Genomic DNA, 20,270 nt, shown 5'->3' with positions numbered 1-20,270 from the left:
TTTTTAGAAATTACCTTAATAATTACCTTATTTTTTATAAATAATGAAGTAAATTCTCTGTTTATAATATTTTTAAGTGTAATTAAAATATATAGCTAAATTATAACTAATGGTTATATATTCGAACAAATTTGAGAATAACAAACCTTGTATGCGCATTCAAATAATTCACTAGAACCTTTCTCTTCGCAATTTTGCATAATGTCACAATTTTGCTCGATCACAATTTTCATTCCCTAACAACCTATAATTTTCAATAAAATACCGTTTTAAAAAAACTTTAGAAAATGACGGATGACGCGTTCTGAACGTATAAAGAAATCGATGTAAAAGTATCAAACATTTGAATGCGTACTATCGACAAAAAGATTTCTCAAGTTTCACCTCATACATCAAGAGACACAGTAGTGTCTTTCGTCGCTGTTGTTCCTTCATAAATTTCAACAACGGTGTTGCAAAGAAACGCGATTTCTATTACTTGCTCTTGAATCTTCAAGAAAACTTCGAGATCTTTTAAATTCGCTATCAATATATCCTAGAATTTTCATAAATCTAATTTGTAGTTTTCATTTTTCATGATACTATACAAAATAATTCTAAGTGTTCGTGTGTTTTAATTCAGTTTGATCATAATAACTTCGTGATTAATATCGAAAAACCAATTAAATTGAAACGACGATTAGGAAAAATTTATTTATTTGATTTCAATAATCAGATGGTAACAATCTTTTAGTTCTGCATACGTTATTATGGCTTTTTTCTTACCTCATTACAACTAATAGAAAGGAGAAAAATAATTGATTAATATATTGATTATACATCAAATATCACAAGCTCACAGTTGAAAAGTAGAAAAAGGGGATGCAGAATTTTCATGATAATTAGCATATTCAAAACATTTATATAATATATAACTTTTTATATTAGTTACATATAATTTATTTATAATAAAAATATATAATAGGGACAATGAGACAGAAGAATAATTATACGTTATTGTTGAATATTTTTTGAAAAATTATTTTAATTAATAACACGCATGCAGAAATATTAAGACTAAGATAAATAATAGAAAAATAAATAGTAGAACATTAATTAATAGAGATAACAATCAATTATTTTATATCAAAAAAATTTTTTTAATCGTGCATTAGATAGGTTTAAAGATATTAGGAACCATAGAAAAGACAAGTTCATATTAGAGAAATAGAAAAATGTCGAATATCAATTGTATATGTAAAGATAAAAATTTGTTTTCTTAAAATGCATGACAATATATTCACAAGATAAAAGAATGTTGCATATAGGAGCAATAAATAAAAATGCATTACACAATTGCTATTATACAAAGCAATCTCAATCGCTCTTGCAAATGCACCTGTGCATCTCAAACTGCGCGCACAAACCGAGGACTCGCATTGAAGTGCAAGAAGTTAACACGTTAAAAAACAACGGATAAGAAGTAAAACAGACATACAAACGCACGATAAGCTCTCTCTTGCGCAAAGATAACTTACGTCACGGAAATTCTCTAAAACGGCCCTAAATAGTTGCCTTATAAAAAACGGCGCGGCGCTGTGTTAAGCGATTAAATTTACAGTGATAATTCCCCGACATCTTGTATTTGCTACTCGCAAATTCTACCTATCCCTCCCTCTATTGTCTGCGAGTATTACAGGCTTAAAATCACCACTTATCGTTCAAACACGCGCGTGGATCTTTCGTATACTGATCTCTGTTGTATGTTTAAATACTACTCAAATATCTATGTTGCATCGTTTTTGAGCAAAGACACGAGATAGATAGATGCCGGGGGGGAGACATGTAAGAAGTTGAACGAGTGAGATACGCAGATTCCAAAGACGTCCTCGAGAAATCGCACACAATTTAGCCAGTGAGTCTGAGGCCACTGTGCTGCCTACATCCGATTCTCGGTCTTCATTAAAATCTCGCGCACACCTCGAGGCGCCGTGTATCGCTTGACAAAGGAGCGTCCGCGATTCGTATTGTTCGCCACTGTGAAATCGTCATCGCTATTGTTACATCGCGAAAGTCCGCGACGAAAAGTTTTCACCTCTATCCCATTACCTTTGCGTCAGTTGCGAAATACGTCGTTTGAATATTCCAACGCGTCGGGAATTTGCGCGGAGCCGTGTCCGACCAAGTGTTCCGTATACTTCTATCGTATCTACTTCAGCGCGAGGCAAGCTTTGGAAGAAAAAATCTCTCACTGCGCTGCGAAGTTTAACGAGACTGCAAAGTTGATCTTATCAGGCGTCCTTCCTAGTACAGAGCCCTATTTGGACGACCTGTACGGTCCTATACGGTCGAAACATCGTGTTAAAAAACATGCGATAGGCACGCTCAGTAAACGTACGTACATGCTTGTATAAATGTACTGGCCTGTTATCATTGTTTATTTCTGCGGGCAATTAACGGCTTTATTCTTCTTTATCGAACAATTCAAGTGTACTTTTATTTACTAAATCGGTTATGCATTCTATTTGTTATCTTTGCATTCCGAACCGACGTGATTTGCATGTATTTGAAATAAATCTTTTTAAATGTAATTACATGTGAATATTAACGTATTGTAAAACGTTAAATAAAATATTAATATTAATGATTAATATAAAATCTATTGCATACACATTTAATAATTAAATTTATTAATTTATTAAAATGAATCTTATAAATTAGATTTAAAATTAAAAAGCAGTTTTGAAGATCGTTTTTTTCTTCACGCGAGTATAAAAGAGTTTCAAGATAACAAAATAAATGAAAATTTTCATTTATTTAAGATTTTTTGTCTCACTTTAAACTTTAAATGCCCGTATCTCGGTATAGGAACTATAGACTTGCATCACTATGAAAACAGTGCCTCCGGTAATTATGCACACAACACTATTTGCCCGCTCCATGCCCACACAACGCGTAATCGGACGAATTACGTGAACGGCTATCTCGCGCGGAACGTCTCTAATTGCGCACGCCTCGAGGATCGTGGCTGCCAAGTGATACAGCTATTTGAGATGCCTCGCGGAACTTTTGAATTACATGTAGACACTTTCGGCAGAAGATAAGATAAAGCGGACTCTCTGAGAAAATTGCACTGACGTATGACTCCGCGTATACGCGAAATCTTCGCCTCGGTCTTGACGCGCGTTCAATGCCGAATTAGTCGTCAACGCGTTTGCAGAGTTTTCACGAAATTTCTATTCGTCTCGGCAAATCTTTGATCTGGCCTTTCAACGAGCAATTAGCAACTACCGTGCATTGTGGACGCAACAAACTTTGTTTGATCTTTAATTAATTGTTTTGAAAGTGAAAGAAACTCTAAGTGATTGAAAAAAATCCCGGTTACTCGGCGTAAATTTCATCGGCGTTTACTCGTCGGTTAATCGAGTGATTCGAACGATTTAGCATATCGTTCCAAAGTGGTTTAGTCTCGACTTTATTAGCACGATCCTTTATGTGCGTTAATTAATGTAAAATAGTATTCGCACAATCAATGTTTGGGTTATGCAAAATCAGTACGCAGAGGATATTGTTTCCTTCGGTCTCCGAGATAAGCAAATTGATATGGCGCAAGCATGAACGTGCAATTTTTACACACACACGCGTGCACGGTAAGCACACGTTTCATTGAACAATATCGAATTCTCAGCAATCTTATTTTTTTTTTCTAAATGAAAAAAAAGGGGAGATTTCGCTTCTACCAATCGCCTTCGATGAAAGGTAACCTAACGATACTTGTCGTGGCTGTCATTGACGATTCAGAATCCGGCCGAATGCTTTTCGAAGATTCCGACGATGCGAGAAATAGCAAAGAGACCGACCGCGATTTGAGAGCTCGTCTTAAGAATGGGATGCAAGATTAGCATACTGGAGTGCATGAGAGGCAAAGTCGAGCAAGAGAAGAGTATATCGTCGGCAACTAGCAGTTCTCTCGTTACAAGCGGTACGTTGCTCTTTTTCTTTCGTCTAACTATTTTTGTTTTAATCGTTTTGAATTTTAGAAGATAATTTGTTACATATTCGTGAAGCTTAAATTCGGGATTTATATCAAAAAAGATGTAGACAGTTGGAAAGATGTTTATATAACAATGCAAAACTATACATAATTTTCAGAACTTTATGGTGAAGATAGACACGATTAATATTTAATTTATTACACACTTCATGCAGCTATATATAAATTTAAAAAGCTTTTTTGCGTAATGTTACTTAAAAAATCATAGCGATAGCTAAAAGACTGTATTTTATAATACGTAATTATTTAATAATTTTTATGGACAAATTATATAAAAATATATGTATTAAGTAATGTATCGATCGCAGATCGCATTAACTATTTCTTAATGAATGGCACTGTAAAACCTATAAATGATGTATGTACGTCGTACATCAGTCTCTAACTTTAAAAATGCCTCCTTTTCATTGCAAAACATGATCAAGTTTGCACGTATTCGACTCTCAGATACGTAATATATGACTGGAGAACGTCAAACGCCGAAGCATAGTAATCTTCTCTCGAAGGTCGAATTCTGGGTGGTTACGTTTCTTGCTTTATGTTTGCTCGGTATAACCCGTTTACGACTGTGAGAAGTAATGCTACACTCTTCGAGAATTTATTTTTCAGATAAGAATTTATATTTCTGTCTTACCGCATTGCATTAATTTAAATCTGTGAATCAGTGTATGTCTTCACACACAATCACAATAGCAAAAAATCAATACTTTGGAAACCAATACAAGTGCATTTTAAAACATTATGCCTAAAATCTACATTATCGTTAACAATTTCATCATGTCATTATGTCATTACATACACGGAGAGAATTTTCTCTTAAAATTTACCCTGAAATCATGGTAGTTGTTGGACAACATGTACATACCACCAAGAATTTTATGCGAGCTATTCTGATTAATATCCATCATAATACAATATATTAATACCTATTACATTAAAATATAAAATATGTTTGATTAATTTTACTAAAATATATCTAGGAAATTTCAATAATTTTTCAAAATTTACCAATCTGCTTGGTAATTTTTATCACATTGTTTGTAAAATGTCTTTTGTATATTTTAAAAATTCCTTGGTTGCCAAGTTGTCCCAAGTTTGTAGTAAATTTAAGGGTAAAATATAACAAAAAATTATCTCCGTGTAGATATGCATTATACTGATATATTATACAAAGAAATTTTAGAACCGCATGTATAAGTGAAATATAATAATGACTTTATTTGTGTTATATATTATTATTTCCAGCAAATAATTTAAAATTTGTGACTGTCATAAAAAAATAGCCATTTATTTATATCTGTTTTATTTCTTATCCACTGCTTCTTATACTTTGGTATATATTTTAAAGCATTTTATTAAAACTATTTCCAGTTTAAAAGATGTGTATATACTCCTTTAATATTTATTGATGCCAATCAATTGTCAATTATTATTTGAATTTTTACGAACTACTGGGGGCATATTATGGTTAGGATGAATATTACGTAATAATAAGTTTCTATTTACTATAATTGAAGGAAACTGTTAGCTAGACATTTTTATAGTCAATCAAACGAGAACTTATTGTTACAAATGTTTACTTCTTCCTCTGACTTTTCAACCGCAATATCGTTTGAAAAAGCTGAACAACAATCAAATCGAAATCGCATATAATCCGTCCGTCTGATGGATGCCTCTCATGAAAAAGAAGGGAAGGAAGAGCGGGGAAGGGGTAGACTTCAGGTAACAGTCATTCTCCTTGACCTAGTCTACGACTGACCAGCGCGTACGTATGCCGACTGGAGTCATCGTTCGAGACATGAATTAATCAAATATACAAATCCGGAGAGCAACTTCCAGCAACACGTTTCTAGCTTTTTGATTTAGGAGTTTACGCGACGCAACGTCGAACAGCGGTCGTATATTTCACTCTCAAGGATCGATTTTCTAGGACAAAAATTAATTATTTCCAAAGAGATTTTTCAAGGGGGTTATTATAATTCTACTACTTTTTTTACCAATTCTACATCTGTCTGTAATTCTATATAACTTTAAGTTCAAACCGATTAACTTTCAATAATCTATTTAATAATAATTAGCCCAATTCTTTAAAAAATGTTTTCTCAAATTTTGCCTTGTTTCTTAAACTTGCTTTTGTAACGTTAATACGCAACTAGGATTTCATTTTTAGTTATTTTCCTAACGTTTCGCAATTGTGAGAGTTGTTTATATGATGTCATTTTTTTCATTAGGTATTTAGTACACCGTAGTGATTTCTAGTAACGACTATCGTCCTTTTGTAACCTTTCATGAGGAGAAATTGAGGTTTATTATTTAAATCACTATAATCAATGTCGTGTACACGATCTGCGGAGATTACGTAAACGGGACATTCTATTCATTCCTTTCTTTACACGCACTATTGTAATGCAATATTGTGATGTAATGGTTTACTAATAAATATTTCAAAACTGCATGTGCATGAATTTAAATACATTTGATTCGAATGTCAATATCCTAAATCAGATATAAATACGTTATGTAATATTTCTATGTAATATATCTAATGTAAATGCACGTCGGGTACTTTATCAATCTCGTCGATTCCCTAGAGAGCTTATTAATACATTAGTTGTTTTAGCTTACTAGCGACAAAAATTTACACGTAGATATTATTATTACAGATACAACAGAGACCGACAAGAATCAGGACAGTTTGTATCTCGCATTCGGCAAGAGCCATTTTATTGAAGAGGATGATGGCAAAGTAGCGCAACGTTAGTTAATTATTAAATTAATCGTAAAGCTATCTATATAAAGTCTATCAATATCCATCAAAAGGCATTACACGAGTGCCGTTAACATTTCATATAATCTAAAATCGTAAACTTAACTTTTACATGTTATCGATGTTTACACGCGTGTATTTCCTCAATCAATTAATTAGATTAATTTCACTAATGTTCATATAAAATCGATAAGCATGACTCCTGTGTAAGTCACTTAACTAATATGATGATATCTATAATGTTTTTGCACTCCTATGAACACGTAAGCAAGCTACAGGTAGCTTGAATTTTTATCTTATCAGATCTAAGATTATTAAAATAAATTTATATTAATGCCTATGGCCTATGGTAATGTATTCATTTTGACCTAAACAATTGTCACATAATTGTGGTTTAAACTTTCAGTTTAGAATTATGAGTAAATATCTAATTGTAGATTCTTTTTCGTCTGTTTAATTTTATTCTCTTAAATTTAATTGCTTGTGATCGTGACAATATCTATATGTATATATAGGTTATTTTTAAAATAACCTAATAGTTTTGATACTTTGTATTTTCTACATATCAAATAATATCCAATCTTTGACTTTTATCATTTATCACCTCTGTAAGTGTTGTAGTTTTTTTTTTTAATATTGTTAATTATTTTGTCAACGTTTTATTCCTAATTCTCATCTACCTCGGGGAAAATAATCTAATAGTTTCGATACTTTGCATTTTCTACATATCAAATAATATCCAATCTTTAACTTTTATCATTTATCACCTCTGTAGGTATGTGTTGTAGTTTTTTTTTAAATATTGTTAATTATTTTGTCGACGTTTTATTCCTAATTCTCATCTACCTCGGGGAAACCACGTTCCACTTCTTTTGAAACTCAGTTCGACACGGTACATATTTCTGTCCGTGTATCATGTTAAATGGACCTGCAGTATCTCCGGTCTCCCCGACAACGCTATCGCGTCGCTCTTCTGGGACCAGTCACTCTCGAGTAGAATTTTAACTTGGTCGATTCAGTGTTCTCGGTCAGTCGCTGTCTTTGGGCCGCAAACGACGCATCGTTCGGCATCGGCGCACACGTACAACACGTTTTTTATCGTCGTTTTAATTCACTCGCAATTTTAATGTTCACAAACAACGTCGGGACAAATTGTACGTCAGTGTCATTAATTGTGAAACCTCACGAAAACAGACCGTTTCGAGTGCGTGTGTTGTTTGTTAGCGAATTCTAATTACATTCTTTAATATTCTTAAACATATTTAAATAATGAGGTGTGACAAGAAAAGCCAAACAGAAGAATGTACACTCAATTGTTTGACTTAATAAATGCATGTGGTTAAAAATTTTTAAAAAATGTGAAGACTTTTGGTAATGTTTCTTCTTTGATAATAATTTACTGCAAAAAATTAACATTTTAAAGAAATTGTACTAATAAAAATAGCTTTAATTTTTGTTTTTTGCTGCTAGAATAGAAATGAATATATGATAGATACAACTTTTATATTATTTTTCAACAAGAAATTTACGAAATAATTTATAATTAAAAATTATACGATTTTTTTAGACAATCTTGACCTTTGGAACGGGAATAATCTATTGATCGACTTATTTAAATCTAGATGACTATTCAGATAACTGAGTCAACATCTCCGAAATTAATGATTGATAAGACTTCGATGATTATTTGCATCAATTAACATTACATCATTAATGTATAACGTGATATATAATGAATCATTTCTGATCATTTCACTATAACAAATACGTTTATAATATAACTTTGCAATTAAAGTGCAATATACTTTTATTTATATTTCAATTCAAGAGCATTTGATTTTTCATGCAATTTATAAATTACGAAGCCAAATTCAATTCTCTATACAAATATACAAATTATATAAATTTAACTTTTTTTCGGCATATTTATACATCTAAAAATAACAAATATATTTTATTATATTATGTAAATTAAGTAATTTCTATATTTTTATAAAAAGAGAAAAATCATTGATTGCATTAACAAATAAAAATATAAAACATTTATAACTACAATATAAATTCATATGTAGAAAATAATTTTTTAATACCATATTTCTAATATATTATTATGTGAGAAATTAATAAATTGCTTTTAATAATAATATGTGATAAAAAATGTTTGAAATTAATAATATATCTACTGACATTTAAATAATTAAAATTAATTTCAGCTTTTAAGAATGTAAAAACTTGTCTCATTAGTGTGGATTTCAGTGATCTTTTAAGAAAAATTCTTTGACAAATGTTCAGTGTAAACAATGGCATGTAACAATATAACGCTGTTAGTGTAATGAAAGCAGACGCAAAGAAATATAGTTTCAAACAGCGTGAGATCATGTAGCCCCGCTTAACTCAATGATCGCAAGGCCGAAAGCATAATTCATATGGCATCGCCGCCGAATGAGTATTTCTTCCCAAGCGAGGACGAAGACAGCTTGGAGGATGAATTATTTCCAAATCATTTATTCGGTGCGTAAATGATCGTATCCAATCTCTCAAACTCCATTTTGGCGCCATTAAATACACGTGCGTGCATTACGCAATTATTTTGTAATAAAGTACGTCATCCTGCAAATAGAACAGTCTTTTAAAAATTGAAGCAATATAGATCAATTCACCTTGTCCATTAAATCCAATTAGCTTTTAATTGCAATAAATGCTAGTGTGACCCATAAACCTCATAAGATACGCGCATAAGTAAATGCACTTCTAACAAGCTTCGTTACCATAATTACTAATGCATTGACAACCGGATCACGTTAATTGATAAATTGAGCGCGACTAGGAAAATGCCCGATGTAGGTTCATAAACCAATACACGTATGTACGAATAGAGAGTACCAGCTTTATTACATGGAATCAAGCTTGGCTTTAGAGTCGGCAGACCATCAATTACGAAGCTATGGTCACGCTTAGCAACTACCTGTTGCTAAGAACTTTCGATTATTTGAAATAACACCGTCCGGGTTTCGAGCTTGATCGTAATTGAATTGAATATTCAATGATATTGTTTCAGGTAAGACGGATGCGCTTGATATTGTGGCTGAAAAGGATGAAAAAACACCCTTCCAGGACAGCACACTTGACGAGAACGGCGATTACTTGACCATTGTAAGTTGCTTTCTTATTGTTATTATGATAGCCTAATTTTTGTTGATCATCGTTAGCATCGATCATCGTTTTCCTTTTAATTTTTGATGATATCGTTAATTTTTTAATGAAGAGAATAAGTATTAGAGAATATTTTGTGTGTGAATGTCATTTTTCTATTTTTTATAAATTGCTTGAAAAATCACGCAATAATCAAATAATTTATTTGTATTACTCTCCGATTTATTATTCTGTAAATAATCGATATGTTTATAACATAGAAAATCTTCATTACATTTCTTAAAACAATTAATCTTCAAGTTATAAAATTATCAAGTTAATTGTTAGTTATGTGAAAATATAATAAACTTCAAATGTTCTCTATAATTAATCGATATAACAAATAACAAAAGATACAATGATATTTTATCGGACTTTCCGAGAAAGTATACGCATAAAGACGATGCACTTGACGATAGATGACGCGGCTTGTGACGTAGTCGCGCGTTATCGCATTCCTATTAATCAGGTCTGCTATCTAGACTCTTTAACATTCGTAATCAAAGATAAGGATCGCCTAGGCATTGTTCCACTTTATATTTTTGAATACGGATAAGAGGTAGGCCAGTTTTCGATGGTACCGCATCGATCTTCGCCGATTCCTTCTTAATTTTTAATAATCGTTAATAATGTAGAGTATATTAGAGAATATTAATCATCTAACAATCTAATAATAAAAATATTAGCAAATATATAATATATTTTAACATTATATTCATATAAAAAACTCAGAATCCAAAATTAAACGATATATTAAATGACGGAGCGAAGTTACATATTTGATAAATGTATAATCAGCATTACATGAAGTTTCGCTATAAATATTTATCTAAATATTCAATCTATAAACGTCGGTTTTAATTTGCTATGTCTTTAATGTAAAAATGTATTGTTATCACCTCTTTTACTTCTACATCTCTTTTACTCTTATATCTCTACTCTGTTATGTTCTGCATCCTTTTGGCTTTTACATGGAAGAGTATCTATTAAAAAATTCTCGATAATATTATATTATTCGTTTATAAAGTATCAACACAATCGTCCGGATTGTTTAAAGAATTTTTAACGTGTAAGAGAGAAAATTGAAATTATATCCAGCAAAAGGAAAGTTCACGAAAAAAAGCGGAAGTGCATAAATAGCTGGAAAAGGGAGAGACACGGCGCAAATCCCGCTCGCGGGGAATATTCAATCGTTAGGGAAACGCAGCGAAAAGAAAAAAAAGAGAGATAAAGAAAAAAAGCGGAGAAATAATCTAGCGAAGAGTGGCCGTCGGCGTCAGCCCTCTCCGTTCTCACAGGGTACCGTCGGGAAACCCTGCAATCAAGGCCCCTCTTCCCCGCGATAAAAGCTTCGCGAGGCAGTGATTCTAAATATACGTGGGTTTTTTTTCTTCTGCGTATCGCTGACGCGGCTTTCCACCGCGCGACCAACCCTTTTCAATAATTCGCGCGACGTTTACCGCAAAGTTTCGCGCGGGGGTGACGACAGGGTATAATGCTCGATCGGCCCGATAGTCATCCCCCCGATGGTCCGATTAAATATGAAAATTGTTCGGGCGCGCATCAACGTTCGCTGGCATAAGCGCGGGCTGAATAATTGATTCGCGCCGCGCAATCGCGGTGAGTACGACTCCCTCATTTGGCCGCTACTCCTCGACGAGTCAAGATCTCGCCGCTCCGCTCGCGGGAACGACTATAGACGCATGGTCTATAGACTGTCTATAGACGGTCTCTGGTAGAGCGCGGCCGGCCGGACGAAGAACAGTCGGGAGCCGCTCGTTTAAAGTATGCGGATGTGCGAGTGCACGCGATTGTCGGGCGCGTTTCGGACTATCCGGAAAATATCAAGTAAGAGGAAGGTGCTAATCAAGTTACGCACTACACGCGTTCGGGAAAAATTGAAGCCGAAGCGGGGAAAGAGTCGATCAATACGACGGCACCGATGAAACGCAGCTCTGGTGAGCCCCCGCTGAAGAGAGTGTAAAGTTGCCGTACAATAAACTTTCTATTATTTTCCGACGTTCCCGATCGTCGGCGTTGAACGAGCCGGGAGTTTATATAGTTCGTCTGTGCGGCCAGAAGAAGTGTCTAGTTAAGCAGAAGTTTGGCGCGTGTTCCGAACGCGACGATGTCACTCTTTTGTCTTATTCACTTATTCGCTGCCGTTCCCCTCTGTTAATCGTTGTCTCGCGAACGTGTGCTCGTACTTATGCGCTCTCCGGCAGTCCGAGTGATAACACAATTGTCGGAGTTGTCACGCACGGCAATTATTCTGATTGAATTATCGGCGGGAGCGGCGTGTGTTTCGCGAAAAAGTTAGACCAAGTTTGAGATACTATAGGCTAAAAGCGAGCACGTTGCGTCAAGTTAAACGGGCGTTTGCGTTTAACAACCTGTTGATAGAATGATTCCAATTTTCTGCACTGTTTTTGTGTGAATGTTTTCGTTCACTGTGTATAATATTGTTTTCCTCCATGATTTCTCTTGTATGATTTCTCTTCTAAGTTTATATAAAAATGTACGTAAGATAATTGCAATTGTCACTCGTGTTTTCAGTCACTGTTACACTTTACGTCTATAGGAGACGTTGATTACTACCCGCGAACGTAACTCGCGGGCGGCGAATCGATAGCAGGACGACCGTTGTTCTGTTGCAAGGAGCTTTTTTCTCGGTCGCAGAACTTTCCCTATCTGAATACAGCAGAACTTTTCAACCCTACCTATGATTTACCTTCGTCGAACAATTAAAAAAACGAACACGTATCCTACGCGCTCTTCGTCCTAGCGTAACAGTTCTCTTTTTTTTTAATTAGCAGCTGTCTTCTCGCTTGGAGCGCAAAAAAGATCGAGAATGTAATATTCTGAACTGACCATAAAATGTCTCTCTAATTCCGTATTTTATCCACGAGGGATCAACTGTAATAACTCAAATGGTATATCTGTACAATAAGCCGCTGGAAAGCGTGGCAAAATTGAACTTATCGCAAATTTACGATGTCCATTTGATTTTTATTGTAAAAGGTAAATAAATGTAAGATTTATAGAGCGAGTTTTGCTAAGAATATGTGTGGATGATAAATTTTATATTAAGGATACATAAAAATATTTTTGAAAAATAATGGAGCTAATAATTTTCTCTCAGAATGAAAATGCATGTGATGTCATGCTAAGAATATCGTCATGCTGTATATACACATGTGTTATTTGAAGTGCACGATAAAACTTATTTATAAACGCTTTTTTCCGTAAAGTTTTATCCGGCTTTTTCATTAAAAAATACTATATCGTTATAGGAACTCTGGTATGCACCCAGACGCCTTATCGCAGATAGACGACTTCTGGTTTGATACAACGAGCGAACATATCGATTTCGTTATCTACTGATCGATGATCAGTGTCGCGATGATCCTCTCTTTAAACGTGTCGTTCTGTGCGATTCTGTGCAATGATTTGATAAAGTTAAACGATGGGATTAAAATATGAAGTACTTATTACAAAATGACCCGGAAAAAGTATCTAAAAGACGTACATAAATTAAAATATTCATTTCGAGAAATAACAAAAAAAAATAAGTAAATGCTATATGAAATAATTAATACACATATGTAGATCTGGCTGCCAATGTGCAGTGTAATACATCATTTATGCAGTTATGCTATTTTACTTCAACGATCCTCCAACGTTAATGAGACATTGAAAAATGAATAGACGTTGCCTTTACGAGTGCTTTATGTATACGTAACGAGACTGACGACGGTAACATTCGCAAGGAAGAATTGCAGTCGTAGTGTAGTAGCGTCTTCAGTGTCGTGTGCAGGCAAAGAAGATGGTGGTTCACTAAAAATACGATGCAAGTGGCTAAATTGATTTCGCAACTGGCAACACGCATTAGGGTACGAATTTATTACCAATCATCGTTTCCGGCACGTTTGTTATATACTCGTAATTTCATGTTTCTAAAGAGTACTCGGGATAATAAATTAACTGCTCCTTCGTGAGCATCGCGAAAATAATCTGCGACGTATCTCTAATGCGCAGTAAATGCATATAGATTTTTTACAAAAGCAGCAAGAGTTTGCGATAACTCGTAGTGGTTGACTACTCGTTTTTTTATCGACGATTTTTATCAATTGGAAATGTACATAAAACTGCTGACTTCGTTATTATCGTTATTATCGTCACATCTTTGACACATAAAACCTAGATTAATACGATACGGCTGTTAATTTATCGCAAATGAAGGATCAGGTTACGTGTAATAAAGCCGCAAAAAATGTGGAAGCATCTCCGCGTGCGCGTCGTCGGGCGAAAATTTACCAACTACTTGAATCGATGTATCTAGATAAAGAGGAATCAGTATGTATCCGGCACCCTGATATCGATGCATTAATATTAAGTCTCTGATTAGATTTGGTTAAATAAAGGCATTACTCATGGCAAACATGCACAAATTACGAATAATAAAGAACTGATAAGTTTTAACCTTTGACCCTTTAACCCAGTTAATCGTGAATTTATTTTATTCAGCTTTGTGATTTACTTTTTCTTCTGTTTGCAGAAGGGGCCTCAAGATCTTAGTAATTATTTATTGACAACCAACGTTCCTAGTATCGTAAAAGTAAGTATTGCTCCGTCCGAGAGAGATTCACGGTAAAATTATCGTCAATAAAATATTCGACCTTTGGTGCCACTAATGCATTAGTTTTATTTTTCATACTTCTGTCAAACTTCTCCACTGCGCAGATATTATTAGTCTTTAGCAAAGATGACCCGCAATTGGACATACTTGCTAATACCGCGAGAAGATTGGGGTGGAGCGTGTCGGTGGCGAAAGACGCGGAGAAAGCAATAGAACTTTTCCAAAATCGTGCTCATGAATTAGTAATTATTGATCACAGGGGACATCACGCGGCCGAAGGCGATGCTATTTGTAGGTATGGCAGTTCGTTTAAATAAAATCTAATAAATGTAGTATCTAGAGAAAAAAAAAAGATTTCTGCCCAAAAAGCCAATTTATTCAAAAACATTTTATTAGTCTTTATAATGTGTAATAAATTATTTACACGTTCTTCTTGCATTATAACTTTATTTAAATATCAAAAATATTAAATTTTAGAGCAATCAGATCAAGTCCGGTTTATCACAATTCTGTCATTATAGCGCTCGTGAAAAAATCGTAAGTTTGCCAATATTTTTTCGCATACGATTTAATTTATTTTTACTTTCGTTTTAACGTTTGGGGACCTTGCATACCTTTTAGATACTTCATGCTCGATGAGAAAGACCATATTGTGGCATTGAACTTGCTAGAAACAGGTTTTAGCAGAGTGAGTGTTTGTTCACACATAAGAGTGCTTTAGGAGCACATAAAAAAAGATTTATAGACAGGTTTTTTTACTGAGTTCTTTACTCAGTTTCGCTTGTATTTCAGGCACTGATAGAATGTTCACACGAAGGTATATTAATAAACGAATTAGTAGGGATATACACTAGCTCATTATTGCCAAGGACTCAACTAGCAGCAGCGCATGCATTATATTTGGCACTTGACAGGTGTCGCGATATGGTGCATGTGACCAATGATAAGAATATTGTACAGGTATTGTAAATATTGATATCCAGTCCTCATATTTTGCACAGTCATTCTCAATATTTTCAGCTGAAATGAAGAAATTTTATCTTATTATATAATTTATGCATTATCTATTATACATTTTATACTAGGTAAAATACAAATATTTATATGTAGACAATAATTTCACGTTGTTTTCAGTTTCTAAATAAAGTCAGCGAAAAATTGTTAGGATATAAGACGGAGGAGATGATGGGAAGAAATCTCTCGGAAATAGTATTCTACGAAAATTCCGCTCTCATGGAGCAGCAATTGGCTAAAGGTCGGGAATTCGAAGGGAATATGAATTGCAAGAGGAAAAACAATCAAATGATTACGATCAATTGCAGGATAATTCCGTTCTGTATCACATTAAAGTACGTTCTACTGACGTAATAATCTAAAAAGTTTAATATCCTTTTTTGTCATAACATTTTATTTCTTTATATTGATTTCGTTAAAATTTTTAACATTTTTTAAGCCATCTCTTTTGATATATAGTATCATCATTATTAAAATACACACTCTATTTATTATTTTATAACAAGCTATTCCGATTAATTGTTATATCTGTCTTCAGGAAACCCAGTCATTACATATACGTATACGACACTACGTATCTGTCGGAAAATTCAGCGCCAATAAGCCCGGCTAGCAGCCCGTTGCATCCTCCTCTTAAAACGAGTATATTATCGAACGCGCGGAAATCTTCAGATGTCAGATCTGGCGTAAGCGAAGGTAAGAAGATACTTCTACATATATGTAATGAATAACGTCGCTAATATCAATGGATTGCACCAACAATAATTAGAAAAAGTTATTAATACAAATAATTTTGTTCTCTCTCACTTTATTGAAATGTCCTTCGATATAAAAATGAACGTTGTAAGGCACAAATTAGGTCACCGGCAATTTTATGGTGCATTTTGCGGCACGTATTTTTAAAGCATTATCGCGCCGATATCAACCTTACATATCGCCGTAAACATGTCAGAAATTTAATAGCACAAAACTGGGGCGCACCTGCTATAGCTTGGCTAATGCGAGAGAGAGAGAGAAAGCGCTTCATGCATTTATCTCTCTAATTAATCTACGTCGCTAATACATTTTCAAAAAATTGAAATTATGCGTAGCATCCTATCAGCATGCATATTCTGAGATTTTGATATTTCTATAATGTTAAATTGCACAGTTTTCTCCAAAGGTTTTAAATCTATTACATGGTGTAATCTTTCTTTTAATGTATCGATCCCTAAAAAAAAGATTATGTTTTTGTAACAGGTCGTAGGCGGTCCAGCTTGCAGAAACTGCACACTTTGCAACTGGAAGCTCCTATCACTAAAGTCATCACGTTACTTTCGAACGCGGTCACGGATACGACTAATCCGGAAACAGCAGCGCAGATCGATAAAGTACGTGATTAATCGAGATGCTCGTATTGTCTTATATATATATATAGTCACGTTCTGTCCAATTAAATATACGCTGCTACATCTTCTGCGTCTTCCGCAGGCAATCGATATCCTAAAGACGACGGAGCTCTACGTGCCGCATCTTAAGGAAGATAGAGCAATGTACAGTGATCCGGTTGCCACGGATCTCGTTGGCGCGTTACTTGCCGTAAGAATTGTGCCGCTCTTCATTTCGTATAAAGAAAATAATAGACTTGCAACAAACAGAAATCACGCGCGTCTATGCGCTCGAGATTTTTTCTCTCTCTATCGACTCTTTTGTTGTTTGATTGACAGTCTCCGCGCACAGCGTGGGAATCTAGAAGGTCGTCGTCAGATTCCGCGAGATTGTCCACTATCAAAGCTATCGCGTATCCGGCCAACTCACGTGTGCAGGTGAAAAATTTTCGGGGGCCGCAAGAACTCATGGACATACTAGACAACAGTCTCGACTGGAATTTCGAGATATTCAAGCTTGAAGTGCTGACGGAGAAAAGGTGGGTCATACGAACTGCCAACGCGACATGTAACGTTTTGCAATTATTAATCTAAAACAGACGTCATGACGTTCCTACATTTCTTCCTCATAAAGGTATATTATGCCTAAAAGTTTGCGTTTCGATTTGTTGCAGGCCGCTCGTTTTTCTGGGATTGACGATCATGAATTTGTACCAAGTGCCCGCTACGTTACATTGCGATGAGAAGACGTTGCAAAACTGGCTAGCCATCATCGAGCACAGTTACAACGCGGAGAATAGCTATCACAACTCGACGCACGCGGCCGACGTCATGCAAGCCACTGCGAGATTTATGCAATCGAAGAGGCTCAAAGAAATCTTAGAGCCTTTAGATGAGGTTGCTGCTTTAATAGCCGCTGCCGCGCACGATATTGATCATCCCGGACGGTCCAGGTGAGACTTACTTTTAGTACTAAGAGAATATATTAACAAAAATGTAAAAAGCAAAAAAACTTGACAGAATTTTCTTTCGGCTAATTATTTTTCTACAGACTTAAAATAAATTTTTAATCAAAATTTAATTGACACTTATTATTTGTCAAAAATATATAAACTTGCGATTAAATAAGCATAGTTGATAATCTAATGAATTTAAATTCTTTTCCAGTCAGTTTCTTTGCAATGCCAACAGTCGTTTGGCAATACTCTATAATGATCTGTCGGTTCTCGAATCGCATCACGCAGCCTTAACGTTTAAACTATCACTCTCTGACGACAGTGTAAACATCTTTAAAGTAAGTTTCTTCTCATGCATTCCCTATGTATCGCTATTCTGAAGGCGAGCGTGTAGAAAAATCCGAAGGTGTAATACCAAATTGAATGCTTGCTTTAGAATCTGGACCGAGATGCGTACAAACTGTTACGACAAAATGTCATTGACATGATTCTGGCGACCGAAATGACGAAGCACTTTGAGCACCTGGCAAAGTTCATGAATGTTTGCAGCGCAAGAATTGGCGATGGCCAAGAGGTATATTCTTATTTTGTGAAAATCCTATTTTATATTTAATTATCACAATTTTCTGTTATAACTTAAAATTTATGATATATTACTATGCTCATTACCTTCCTAATTGATATTATAGTTATGTGGATTATCAGTAATATAAGAGAAATCTAATTATATATATAATTCTTAATATTTAAAAGTATAATTTTTTATATCCTTATTACATGAACATAAATTCATTAAGAATAAATTTAATTTCTTAATATTTCAAAAATTATTTTACAAATATTTAAAATTTAATTTTAATATAGATATGTAGTATAGATGCAATCTTATTTCTATTTAAATTTATCATAATTTATCATGATTTTATTTAAATTTATAATTTTAAACCGTTCTATAAGACGCGTGCAGAATAATGAACAAAAATTTAACTTCGAAAAAATCTTTCGCAGACTTATTCAGATTCTTTGGACATGTCTGTGGTTCTACAGCCAGATAATGTAATACTGGTTAAAAGAATGATGATCAAATGCGCGGACGTATCTAACCCAACGCGGCCATTAAAATGTTGCGTCGAATGGGCGAGACGAATCGCGGAGGAATACTTTAATCAGGTGAATATTTTGATAATTATTAATTGGAATCGTTCATTGCAGGAAAGATAATTCGCTACTCTCGCGTTCAAACAATTATTGATAATTTTCAGACCGACGAGGAGAAAAAGTTGAAAATGCCAGTCGTAATGCCGATGTTCGATAGAATGACGTGTTCGATACCGAAATCGCAAATCGGTTTTGTCGATTATATCATTAACGATATGATCGAGGCTTGGGATGGTTCGTTCTCTTCATTATTTTAAAATCTTTATTAAATATTGATATTTGAGTTTTGTTACTTTTGCCATTTGTTTCGCAGTGTTCATTGACATGCCAGAAATAGTGGGCTATATGCGACACAATTACGAGAAGTGGAAAGAGTATAATGTAAGACAACAGTTTTTTTTAATTTAATTTACAATTCAATTGCTTCGAGTTAATTAATTCAAAATCGCTATACTATGTAATAACGTTCGTTAATTCGTAATATCATGCCAAAATTTAAAAATAGAAAGAGAAACATCAAATATTTAAATCTCTATTTTATAATTCAAAGTTCACTGACGTATTTCCTTTTCAATTGTGTGTCTTACAGGAACAGGGTATATCCACTTTACAAGATGTCGAGAAGCTACAGCAACATCCCGAGATGCAAATACCGCGATTATCTTGAAAAGCGCGTCTCGTTTCATTCTTGTGTCTCGTTATGTAATATTTACGCTGCGATTATCTCGCAAAGACGTGTATAGTATTTATGTATTTAAGGATAGAGCAACGACGTCGTGTGTGTTCTCGAGAGTCGTTTCTAAGAAAATACATGTAATTCGCCGTTTTACGCGCCATCAGCATCCTCATTATTTATATATAACTTTCATTCCCCTCAATGACACTCGCCGTATTACTATTTTAAACACAAACGATGCACATTAGTAAGGTGCTTATAATATTAAGAAAGAAATACCTTTGTATATGCAGCTCCGATGACTATGTTACTTCGAATGAAGTCTTCGCTGTGTTTATGCATGTTGGTCATTATATTGTGCATTTGAGAACAACAAATAAATAACAACATTGCATTTGAATCAATTCTGATTTCTTACAGCCAGAACTCGATCCCTCGTCTAATTTTTTTCATTAAGTTTCGGCGACG

General features: G+C 34.4%; 1 protein-coding gene across 10 annotated transcripts; it reads left to right on the top strand.

Moving 5' to 3' along the window:
- Nucleotides 1-3,716: 3,716 nt before the first annotated feature.
- Pde8 (phosphodiesterase 8) lies at nucleotides 3,717-20,202 on the top strand. Of its 10 annotated transcripts, none has more exons than XM_071785497.1 (20): nucleotides 3,717-3,961; nucleotides 6,697-6,789; nucleotides 9,859-9,953; nucleotides 14,551-14,610; nucleotides 14,736-14,926; nucleotides 15,109-15,168; nucleotides 15,253-15,319; nucleotides 15,424-15,591; nucleotides 15,766-15,980; nucleotides 16,184-16,341; nucleotides 16,885-17,015; nucleotides 17,116-17,223; nucleotides 17,352-17,551; nucleotides 17,687-17,965; nucleotides 18,180-18,306; nucleotides 18,405-18,542; nucleotides 18,977-19,138; nucleotides 19,231-19,360; nucleotides 19,440-19,507; nucleotides 19,716-20,202. In XM_071785497.1, exons 1-20 carry the CDS (start codon nucleotides 3,865-3,867, stop codon nucleotides 19,791-19,793), a joined length of 2,625 nt encoding a protein of 874 aa, XP_071641598.1. In that variant the 5' UTR covers nucleotides 3,717-3,864; the 3' UTR covers nucleotides 19,794-20,202. The 10 variants fall into 10 exon arrangements, with proteins under 10 accessions (XP_071641598.1, XP_071641599.1, XP_071641600.1 ...); XM_071785506.1 differs by lacking the exons at nucleotides 3,717-3,961; nucleotides 6,697-6,789; nucleotides 9,859-9,953 and adding exons at nucleotides 11,654-11,840; nucleotides 12,806-13,013; nucleotides 13,286-13,885; XM_071785505.1 differs by lacking the exons at nucleotides 3,717-3,961; nucleotides 6,697-6,789; nucleotides 9,859-9,953 and adding exons at nucleotides 11,699-11,950; nucleotides 12,806-13,013; nucleotides 13,286-13,885.
- The last annotated feature ends 68 nt before the right edge of the window (nucleotides 20,203-20,270 follow it).

This window comes from Temnothorax longispinosus, chromosome 8 (genome assembly GCF_030848805.1).
Source record: "Temnothorax longispinosus isolate EJ_2023e chromosome 8, Tlon_JGU_v1, whole genome shotgun sequence".
In the NCBI taxonomy this organism is placed as follows: domain Eukaryota; kingdom Metazoa; phylum Arthropoda; class Insecta; order Hymenoptera; family Formicidae; genus Temnothorax; species Temnothorax longispinosus.
Note: the sequence above shows the minus strand (reverse complement) of the source record. Positions and strands in the feature narration are given on the sequence as shown.